The 11,370-nt window shown below is 38.5% G+C and overlaps 1 protein-coding gene across 1 annotated transcript; it reads left to right on the top strand.

Moving 5' to 3' along the window:
* The first annotated feature begins 291 nt into the window (after positions 1-291).
* On the top strand, positions 292-5,180 carry LOC136980633 (uncharacterized protein DDB_G0283357-like). Its single transcript, XM_067276772.1, has 5 exons — positions 292-482; positions 587-665; positions 1,453-1,555; positions 1,696-2,578; positions 4,588-5,180. Exons 1-5 carry the CDS (start codon positions 442-444, stop codon positions 5,093-5,095), a joined length of 1,614 nt encoding a protein of 537 aa, XP_067132873.1. The 5' UTR covers positions 292-441; the 3' UTR covers positions 5,096-5,180.
* Positions 5,181-11,370: the final 6,190 nt, after the last annotated feature.

Raw genomic sequence — 11,370 nt, 5'->3', positions numbered from 1 at the left:
AACTAACTAAAAATACCCTAAAGATAGGATTTATTAAAGTTTAACACGCTTAATAATGTATAATAGTCCGTAAAATTTAATTAGAATATTGAAGAGACATTTAAGTGTGTGTTTTTTTTAAACAATATTCTTACCCCAAAAAGTGTGTATTATTTAAAATAAAACAAAAGAGAAAATGACCGCGATAAGAGACGAGAATGCCGTAAATATAGGCTACACGAACACATCGGTGATCTAAAATTCGGCTGGAAATTGGTCACAAAAGAGAAATAATACATATGTTTATAGTTGTTGCTATAGCAGCGTAATCGAGAGGTACCGTTTCGAAAATGTCGCTTAAAGTTATATATTCCGATTAAGAATTGAAGTAAATATTTAATTACCATGGATACGAATCGTAATTTTTAAATTAAAACAGATTATAAAGTAACGAGAACTTACATGGATACCGAAGGGCAATGGTCCGCTTATAGAATACCCGGGTATGTGTTTTTCTTTTTTTAATGCTTTACAAAATCGATCATTTTATTTTTAAAAAATGCCTGCAAGGTCTTCGTTACTACTCTTCTCTTCAATATATTAATAGTTATGCCGGTTTTGTTCCCGGTAAGAAGGATATTTATGGAAAGTCTTATGGGAAGGTGCCAGTCTTCAAAGATGCCAAAGTGAGTTTCATTATTACTACTCGACTTTTATTTTCGGGTCGTAGCATTTTACCTTTTATTCTGCCTTATTTTCTTTTGTGGACAATGGCGTGACCGTTAAATTTGATTTTTTGTTTGCATCACGAATTTCTTAACTGTTGCCGTAGTTTAATTTGTCGTATAAACGCGTTTATAATACCTCGTTTTGTCCGAGTAAAGGTCAAATGGTAACAAAGTATTTTATGTATTTGAAGGACGTACATCGAGGCCGACTTTATTATTGTTTTGGCCGTAAGCTATTGTACACGAAGCCAATAAATGGTGAATTTAAATGCGATTTCTTAAACCGGTGACCAGCGGCTTTTTTGGGTGCATTACGCTCGGTAAGCTTGCCGTACACTAGACACTGTACTCGAACAATATGTACTAATGATTCGCAAATTAGTAATATTTTCAATATGTTAATATTGGATTAGAGTTGCATAAACGAAACGAGGGAAGATAAAATCACGTCGCCAAAAATTGGGGCCTCGGAGACCGTAGGCATTGCCTCTTCACTTCGCTAAACTGTACGCTCTTCAACCATTTCTCTATTTAGTATTACTAAATACGTCTAACGAATCGCTTTTGTCCAAGGTTTCCTGTCATTATTAAAGTATAATCAAACTATTTTCAATATAAAATTGTTCTATTTTAAAAGATAAACGATAAGTTCGAGAAATTTCGTGACAAAACAATAATAAGGTCGAGTAATGTATATGCTAAAATCATTACGTATTCTGATTGTCATATTTTCTACGTATCCAAGGAAAAAAGAAACGAAACGAGAGAAATTACAATGGACGAATACAAAACGAAAAACACGTGGCAAGTTTTGTTACCTCCCGTTAGAGTTATACCAGGTTATACCGGTAAGAATTACATTTCGTATGTTATATAGTCCGGTGTCTAAGATAATACCTTTCTTTACGAATTAAAATTAAAAATAAGACATTGTATATTACAGATTTGTTTTTAATTTTTATTAACGGGACGGTTTCTTATTTTTCAGGGCATCTTCCGGGTAAAAGTTACGTATTTGGTAAAACATTTACCCAACAAGTAGACGAGTGTTTCAACATTTTAGCTACTGCCAAAAAGGTAACCGACGAAAAACGCAGAAATTTCTCAGAAATGTCTGAAATGAATAATTCTAAAAGTCTCGATAAACGAAGACCTACAAATCCCCCTTTAAGTAGAACGAAAGAAAAATCCCCATCGACTCGAGCCCCGTCCGAATTCCGAGATCAACCTTCGCAAAAGAACGGAGATTTGGCCAATGGCCAAACCAATTCATCCAGATTATCAAACAACTACGGCAGACAATCGACGAGATCGAGGACGGAGATTTTAAATTCCTCAAAAATTGATAACAATTTAAACGACAATAAAACGTTTGCGGATAAAGAAAGAACACACCGAGAAGCAACAGATAACGGGAAACACGAACCTCACTCGATGGAAAGAAGTTACGATTATTATAGTAAAAATAACGTTTCGCCCGAACTTAAGACAGAAACAACGTATTCTAGAAATTATCCGAGAGAAATACAATATCAGAAAGTATCCGAACATAAAATGCCAGCCAATTCGACGGATTGGATGAAAAATGGCGAATACATTCGGTCTCGGAACGAAAATAATTATCTGTATAAAGATTCGCCGTGTAATGGAGTCGAAAATCGAAGATGCAGCTGTTGTCAATCGTATAAGAATGCATTTGTTACGGATAACGGCAGCGATTCTTATTCTTACGAAGAAAAAAGAGAACAGAAATGTAATAAATATGGAAACGATGAATCAAAACTGAGCCCGTCTCGGGATTATTATAACAACAATTCGTCAAACAAGAACAGATATAATTTTGAAACGAGTTTTACAGAAAGAGCCCCATCGTAAGTAACAAATTCTTTATTACGTGACCTAAATTTTGATCCGACCATTTAAAATTGCAGCCCGATTATATAACGTTTTACCACTGTTTCCAGAACAAATTAGGTTGTGAAAGTGGTGTTCTACCGCGCTTATTTTGCTCTGATTTTATTGTTGTAATTGTATTTTCGTTTTTAAATAATTCAAATGAGGACAAATTATCCGATTTAACTACCTGTTGCGGAGACACGCTAATAATGCGGTTTATACCTTAAAATATTCGGTTAATGTTACCTTAGGTATACAAAATGGCGGCTCGTCTGACTCCGGCATAGAGAAGCGAGGAAACAGTGGGGACGCACGTTTTCTAAACCTAACTTATTCTAATAAATTACCATAATTATTAGAATAGGTTAGGTTTAGAAAACGTGCGTCCCCACTGTTTCCTCGCTTCTGTATGCTGGAGTCAGACCAGCCGCCATTTTGTATACCTAAGGTAACATTAACCAAACATTCCTTTTAGAATAATCTTTGCATTCGTGATTCGATTAACTCGAGTCCAGTTGTGTTGTTTTTGCACAAATGAAGAACATGATTATGGAATTGTATGGAATTTATGTTTGTGGAACAACACAATTCCATTATTGTTAATACAAAAGATGGCACTAGCGTAGTTTATCTTAATGCCTTCTTTAACGACATTTCTCATTATAAAAATATTAGAATGACGTCAAATTGATCTAATACTAGACACTGCCTAGTTTATTACGACGTTCGTTGTTTTATATGTTCAGAAAAAGTAAACTGAATGCATGCAGTCCTCTACTTACGAACTTAATCCGTTCGTAGCGGTCGTTCGCAAGTCGAAAAGTTCGTTACTCGAAAAGACGATGTTTGGCGCAAAAACGCAAATACAACGTTGTTTTTACAATTATGTAATGTTTAGGCTACTCGAATAATGTCGAATTAAGATTTTTAAAGGAAAGTATAAATTCCATCCAATCACATGTACATTATTTATTAAAATTACTCATTTAAAACAATTACAAATGTACATATGTATGTACTGTAAATGTTTTTAACGTAAAACTTCAAAAATAAACTTGAATGTACAGTACATAAAAAATAACTAACTGCACTTTAATAGTAAACAAATGACACCACACACGATTGACACACGACTACAGTCCAAACTCAACTAAGAGCCTCTCACATACCTCTCACGCTTAGAGTACTGTACCTGGATATCAGAGTAGCGACACACGAGTCATCGCAGCCATGTTCTGTCGACTGTCATCACCTGGTCTATGGGTTTACATTAAGAAATGACGATTTTTTTTAGTTTAATAAACCATTTTTTACGAATAAAACGCTTTATTAAACTAAAAAAATCCGTTATTTGTTAATGTAAACCCATAGACCACGTGTTGACAGTCGACAGAACATGGTGGCGATGACTCGTGTGTCGCTACTCTGATATCTTTTTTTTTTTTTTTATTTATTTTTTTTTTAACTCTTTCCGCCCTGTGGGCACTAAGAGGGCCTCTTTTAGTAGGCCCATTATGGGTTCGGCCAGGCCCACAATGGGGCGACCGGGTGGTGAGGGACGGGGCCCGACATATCCGAACGGACCACCCCCCCGAAAAATTCCTGGGGATTATTCGACCCGTTCGGATTCGATCCCGGGTCCCCCAGAGCGGTAGGCTGCCACCTTTACCGCTCGGCCATCCGGCCGTCTCTACTCTGATATCTAGGTACTCTACTCACGCTCATGTTAACCCGCCATCTATCGGCTTTGTTCGTAACTTCGAATGTTCGTAAGTAGAGGACTGCCTGTAATGTATTACAAATTCCCGCTTTGTTACCGTTCGCTTTACAACCCCCGTTTTTTCCACCGAAAGCTTCTATTGCGACTGTATCAAACGGCCAATTTGTTAGTCTATCTTGCGATATTATAAAGTTTAAACTGCGTATCTAGAAATTGTATTATGAAAAAATTCAATTTCAATAATTATTCAAAATATCATTTCAGAAATGGAGAAGGGAACCATCATAGAGTGGACAACAGATCAAAATACAACGTCGAGTTTTCCTCTTCTGCAAAAGAAAATGAAAACAATCGAGCAGTTAACGAAGAGAGTTTACGCTTTGAAAACCCAGAAACGAATTGGGCAAACGTGGAACGTGAAACGACGCTAAAATCTTCGTCGGGCGTCGGGAACGTTGGAGAAGAATTGCCACCGACGGAGGCAAACGGATACGATCATCGGCATTACCACGGTCCTACAGAAAGGGGCAGAGAAGTTTACGAAAATTCCAATCGTAATCATCACTGGCAAAATAATAGAAATCAGAAACGGCATTTCACCGAGAATACCTTTGTTAGAAAGGAAGACAACGCGAATCGTGGCACCAGATATTTTAATACGTCGTTGTATCCCCCGATATCCGGATATCGCGGTTATATTCCTCGTTTGAATTCTTCTTCGGCTCTGGGGATACCTTTCGGTACTCACATCAATCGCAATGTTAGAAATTAAATTCGGACCGTACGGCTGCAAAATTGTTTATTGTTTATTAGTTTCGGGTGGGGAGAAATCTTATTTGCGACTGTAAAGTCGGGGAGTGCAAATTTACTTCGATGGTCCACGTGCTCTGCTCGTGCATTACTTTGTGCACGCTTCAGATCAGACGCACTCCAATCGATACGCCGTTTGTCATTTGGTGATGTATTTTACTTGGAACAATACTTCATCAAACAATTACTCTAGAAATCGATGGGTATTCGGTGCCGGTCGCGGATACCAACCGTATAAACGGGGATAGTATTTTGTGAAGGTTCCACACTCGACATTTACAAAATCGACTATCTTAATTTATTTTAAATACATTTTTCTAATGTAAACGAACCAGTTTTATTCGAATAAAACACTACGAATTGAAATGTGTCGGATCTTTCTTCAGAAACCTTTCGCAGAAATCTCATTGATTGCGGGAAAAACACGAAATTATCGCGTCGAACTTAGCAAACACCAAGAGAATAGACTTTGTACAGAAGTAATATGACGAATAAAATAAAGGGGTGGATGCCATTTCCGGCTATTTGACCCTCTGGCCTTTTTTTAAATACAATTATAAATTCTGAAACAATACTTACTCGTGATCACTGGATAAATGGTGTGGATTTAAAACCAAAACGAGTGAAACCGTGTAAGGTTAAAAATAAAACTTGCAAAAAAATTGTAGAAATGTCGCGAAAAAACCAACCTACTGCTGGTCCACCCTGCAGTTTTATGTTACATTGGCAGAAAGTATGGCGGTTAAAGTTCAACGCGGCAATTTTGTGATTTTTACCCAAACAACATACAAAGAACGAGTAGTAATCGAGTATCCCATCGTTTATTCGTAAAGGGCAAAAAAGAAGACACTGTACAGCAAAATGTACAGTCCTTTCAACAATAATACAACATACAGTTTTTTTCCTAGAAACTATAATTTTCATGTACCTTTAATGAAATTTCCCAGTACATTTTATAGTAAGATATCAACAATTATTGCACAAGTTTGGAGAAAAATCTTAAAGTATCTCGATAACAAGGGAGCAGCGACAAACAGGAAAACGAAACGGTGGGCGCAAGAGTTCGACAACACCTAGAGGACGACGTGCACTGCGAGGAAACACACCCGTTCGAAACGTCAAAAATGAATTGAAGCTGAGCTGCAGTAAATCAACAGACACAACGTTTTGAGATCAACAATGTTTCTTTCTTCGAAACGAAGACAGGCAACCGGCTCAAGGAGAAACACAAATAACTTCGATTACAGTTTGCCAGAAACAATCTTGAAAGAGAGGAAGGATGGCGAAAAGTAATTTTCTCGTATGAGAAAAAGTGCAATCTCGACGGACCTGACGGTTTTAAGTATTATTGGGCGGACAAAAGACTAGATCAAAAGCAGTACTCGAAGAGAGTAGCTGGTGTGGTACACTCGTGATCGAAATTTGTGCAATAATTGTTGATATCTTACTATAAAATGCACTAGAAAATTTCACTGATATATAACGTTTCGCGTTTTATCATCGGGGGCAAAAAAGAACAGAGATTTGCAGCTAATAACACGTGAGCGTGAATAGTCTAAAAGAGTGTCATAAATGAAGGCAATTACCGTTAGGCAGCATTAACCGTTGCGTAAGAACAATGCCACACCCTTCGACGATAAAAAGAAAATTGTTCGTAGCGCAGACTTTAAAATTGAACAGTTTAGTCCAAGAAAGGGATTTGTCAGATTTCCGTGTCCTCGATATTATAATTCTACACGGGATCGAGGACCTTTCGAGTGTTAACTCAGAAGTTTACGAGAGGGGAGATACGTTTGATCTGACAATCGTTGACGATGGGGAGGGGGAATCTTTGATTACGTAAGATTGTAGCCGTTCTCTATTTTCTTCCCAGTTGTACAAAATTGTCTGAAAAGAATGCCTATGAATTTGCCAATGGTTTAAACTTCTAACTTAATGACGTAATCGGGGAATGGGCTATCTCGATTTCTGACGAATGGGAACGACGAGGGCGAGAGGATCGAAAAAGGGCAAATTTTTGCAAACGCGGTAATACTTAAACGGCCCCCAGCGGATGATTCCCTTTGAGATGGTCGAACCAACCCACCAGTTCATATACAATTAATCGGGGCCTCCCGTCCCTTAGCTTTCCATATCTGGTCTCGGATTTCACGTATCTAACTCTACAAATGTACAAATAGTACATTTGTAGAGTTAATTTAATTGTTCTTTTTTTGTTTACTAGACAAGTAGCCGCTAATTTACCAAAATCTGTGTCCCATCGGACGATGTGGCGACGTGTTGGTGATAAGACAAAATACTGAAAAGATGAAAGTGATACCCAATTTGACACCTGTTCACCAGCAACAAAGACTTCGATAGGCTTGTGATCTGTGACCAGCCGGACTAGGAGTGGAAACAAGTGTTTTCCGACGAAAAAAGAATTTACACGGACGATATTGTCGGCACAGGGTGAAAAGAGAAGCCAAAGTGTAACGATTTGGGATGCTTTTGGATTCGATGGGAAAACCGATATTGTTATTGTCGATGACAAAATGGATTCTTCAAAATATTAGGTGGGTTAAAAACTAATGTAATGGCATTCGGACCTATAATCGGTGGAAGTAATTGAATATTTCGACCAGATAATTAATAAAAACGTGAAAATATTAGACCGGCCTTCTTAGTCCAACAGAAAATTTATGGAGCGTTATATTAGTTAAATTATCAACAACCGTGAGGCAGATAATAGTGAGGAATTATCACATCAACGAGATGGAAAATAGTCCTAAATGCATTTGGGTTTTTTCGTTTCCATACTTATGTAGTCATTTTTGTGTTTATTAAACGTTTTCACTTTGATTCCCGAGCGTTTGTGCTCATCGTTGGTGTTATAAGTCCTTAGTATTATCTGCCTCACAGTTATTAATAATTAATATAATATACCAAGGGCTAGATGCAACTTTTGTAATCCTTTCGGGTTAATGTGAACCTAGGTATACAAATGGCGGCTCGTCTCCGATTCCAGCAATCAGAAGACAGGGAACAGTGGGGACGCGCGTTCTAACCTAACCTAATCTAACGTATTCTAATAATTTGGTTGCTAATAATTATGGTAATTTATTAGAATAGATTAGGTTAGGTTAGAACGCGCGTCCCCACTGCTCCCTGTCTTCTGATTGCTGGAATCGGAGACGAGCCGCCATTTTGTATACCTAGGTTCACATTAACCTAATTTCGTTATAGTTTACGGTCAAAACAAGCAATCTCGAGGGTGTACTATTAAGGACCCAGACGAGGTCCGAAATCGCAAAAATGCAGAATCCTGTTGTGAAAAAATTAACGATAAATTATATGAGAGAGAGAGAGAAAACTCTTAATCAAAACAACGTAACGAAAAATGTAAACAACGAGTCTCGGGACGACGTCAACGCGTGTTAAACGACCTGTTAATGTTCAATCCTCTGACACACGCGCTCATAAAGAGGTATAAGTTTGGCACAAGTATTCAAAGGAAAAAATTGAACTTAGGAAAACAATTTCAGAAAAGGGGAAAAATTGGAGGGATAGAAAAATATCGCGTGATCGTTAGAATTCCAAAATGACATCAATTATAAACAACGGATTAAATTATGAGTGCAGGTGTTGTGGTTCTATCAACAATCTTGGAGCATAGTCGACAAAGGGTGTCAAATAGACACCTCGAATCGGACCTTTCCCGCGACCCAACATGGTCTCGTTTTGCGCTCGAAAACAAAGGGGAGACAAATCGGGAAACGAGGAAGGGGACGAGGACCAATCCGCAAGATGGATAGTAGACGAGAAAAACGTATAAAAACTGGGACTTCAAGGTCGAGGAGGTTGACATTGGAATTACGGACTGCCTCTTATGGATTAAACTGACGGTGTGTCAAGCGTCGTCGCCAGGAACATCTAAGTGTATTACCGCTCGTCGCCATCGTCCAACGGCCATTCTCGTCCGCCCGGGACTGGATAGATCAACCAGCCGAACTCTCACGTTTCTGAAGATCGCTGAGATTTGGAACAATCTAACCGATGTAAGCATGAATTCGTCCAAATAAACGGTTTTCGACACGTAAACACTTGTTATCATTTGCCTCCTTCGCAACCGCCCACATGCACGGGTTCCCTTAGGCTCATCCTGACGCGGGATTAATTGTAACCCCCTTGAAAGTCGGCAAACCTTACACTGTAGATTACCACCTATGGAATTTCAGGACTTTGATTATATATTTGAACTCAGGGGACCGAGACGAGTTCAACGGTACCCTATTTTTGGACCGGAGACGAAAAATAAAAAAAAAGTTATCATACTTTTTTAATGCTCTCATGCAGACGGCACCATAGTTGCTAGTACTGCCATCTTGCGGTAAAGTCTGCAAACCATGACGTCGGACTACGGTCACCTCCAATAGAGTTAAACACGCGATACGAGAGCGGAGAGAGCGACGCGACTCCCTATCATCGCGTGATCGCTGGAAAAAAGCATGATAACTTTTTTTATTTTTCGTCTCCGGTCCAAAAGTAGGGTATCGTTGAGCTCGTCTCGGTCTCCCGAGTTCAGATATATACCCAAACATCCGAAATTCCATAGATGGTAATCTATAGTATCTCTTATCGACTAAACCGGTTAAAATTAGCAATTAATTAAGGATGCTGGAGAAATTGAGTGAAAATTTCAAAAGCATAATACTAATTAAAGTCGAGTAATTAAAACTAAATTGTTGTCCTCGTAATTGTTAGATGAAAAACGAAATCAAACTACTGTGAAAGCGTCTTTATACTTATTTTAAGCTTGTGTACCTTTGTAAAAGTTCCACCTTTGTCCCCCAATTCGCGTAATTTCTTTCGTAATTCGGCAACTGTTATCTTCTTTAAGTCCACGCTTTTAAAAGTATGCAAATTAAAACTTCCCGTTGGGTTTCCACTGTTTACCTACTACCGGAAGTTAAGTATACGTCGAGTCCACACTAGCGCCGTACGTGACGATATTTACGCCGCGAATGTCCTGTTTGTCTACAATTTTTTAAACTGTAGCCCAAAAACTTCCAGCGAGTTGCTTAACGTTTCCGGCGACATTTAAAACTGCGTGTGGCGCCATCTGTTCGAAAGTTTTAACAGATAAAACACTTAGTTAAATATATTTTACGATTATTTTGACTTTTAAGCTAACTATGACTATAATGTTATTTGAAAGATTATTATATAAAAAATAACATATATACAATTTTAAAAAATACAAGAATTTTGTAGCAACACAAGGAAGAATTACTACTTGTCACCACATATAAGATGCTACTTTTGTATTCGAGAAAGGAGCCAAGTGGCGAAACCAGTTAAGTGGTTGAAGTTTGCACCCAAGAAACAAGCTAATAATGTAGTGTGTTCTTAGTTTTCTTCACGTGTAACATACAAGGTGAGACTGAGTGTGGTGGCACTATGTGGCCACATGCGATTTGGAAACAGCACCAAGAAATGCCGTCAGTGTCAACACCCCAGAGAGACACTTGCGCACGTGGTCGATCACTGTCGTCCTAATGGTCCAGATCACTTGAAGACACAACGTCCTCCAACGGTTAATCGACGCCACAGACCGCAGCAACTGCACGCTCTACACAAACCACACGATCCCTGGCTTTAACGACTCCTGCCGACCGGACACGGTTCTTATCGATGACAATGTGAAGACAGCCACAATCGTGGACATCGCAATACCGTTTGAAAACGGCCCAGATGCGTTCGAAATAGCACGTCGCAGCAAACTCGGCAAGTATCACAGCCTCGCACAACACTTCGAGGGACTAGGCTATGACACCTACTTAAATGCTTTCATTGTCGGCTCTTTGGGAGGATTTGACCAAGAGAACATATCAACCACACAAAGACTTGGAATCTCCAAATCCTACTCAACATTAATGTTCAAACTTATGGCGAGTGACGTTATCCGCTATAGTCGCGAAATTTACAATAACCACTTATCGCGAAAAAATTAAACAGGCAACCAGAGCCCATGTCACGTGATCCACACTTTTTTGTATTGCACAAATTTGTCTATGTATACCTTTTTCTAGACCTGTACATAACCATTACATCCCATTTATATCTTTTGTACAGCAGGCTATGAGCCCATGGTTGCGGCTATTTACATAGCTTTTTATATATCTCGGTAATTAAATATGTATAATATTCTCTGCCAAATAAAGGCTTTTCATCTGTTCTAAACTTAGGCCAGTGGTT

Source organism: Centruroides vittatus, unplaced genomic scaffold (assembly GCF_030686945.1).
Source record: "Centruroides vittatus isolate TY-2023 unplaced genomic scaffold, ASM3068694v2 contig_717, whole genome shotgun sequence".
NCBI lineage: Eukaryota > Metazoa > Arthropoda > Arachnida > Scorpiones > Buthidae > Centruroides > Centruroides vittatus.
The sequence above is the reverse complement of the archived record's forward strand: the minus strand, read 5'-3'. Positions and strand labels throughout refer to the sequence as shown.

Coding starts and splice junctions, on each gene's coding strand:
- LOC136980633 (XM_067276772.1), top strand. CDS start 442: ATGGATACCGAAGGGCAATGGTCCGCTTATAGAATACCCGG. Junction 1,556..1,695: donor AGTTATACCAGGTTATACCG/GTAAGAATTACA, acceptor CTTATTTTTCAG/GGCATCTTCCGGGTAAAAGT. Junction 2,579..4,587: donor TTTACAGAAAGAGCCCCATC/GTAAGTAACAAA, acceptor ATATCATTTCAG/AAATGGAGAAGGGAACCATC.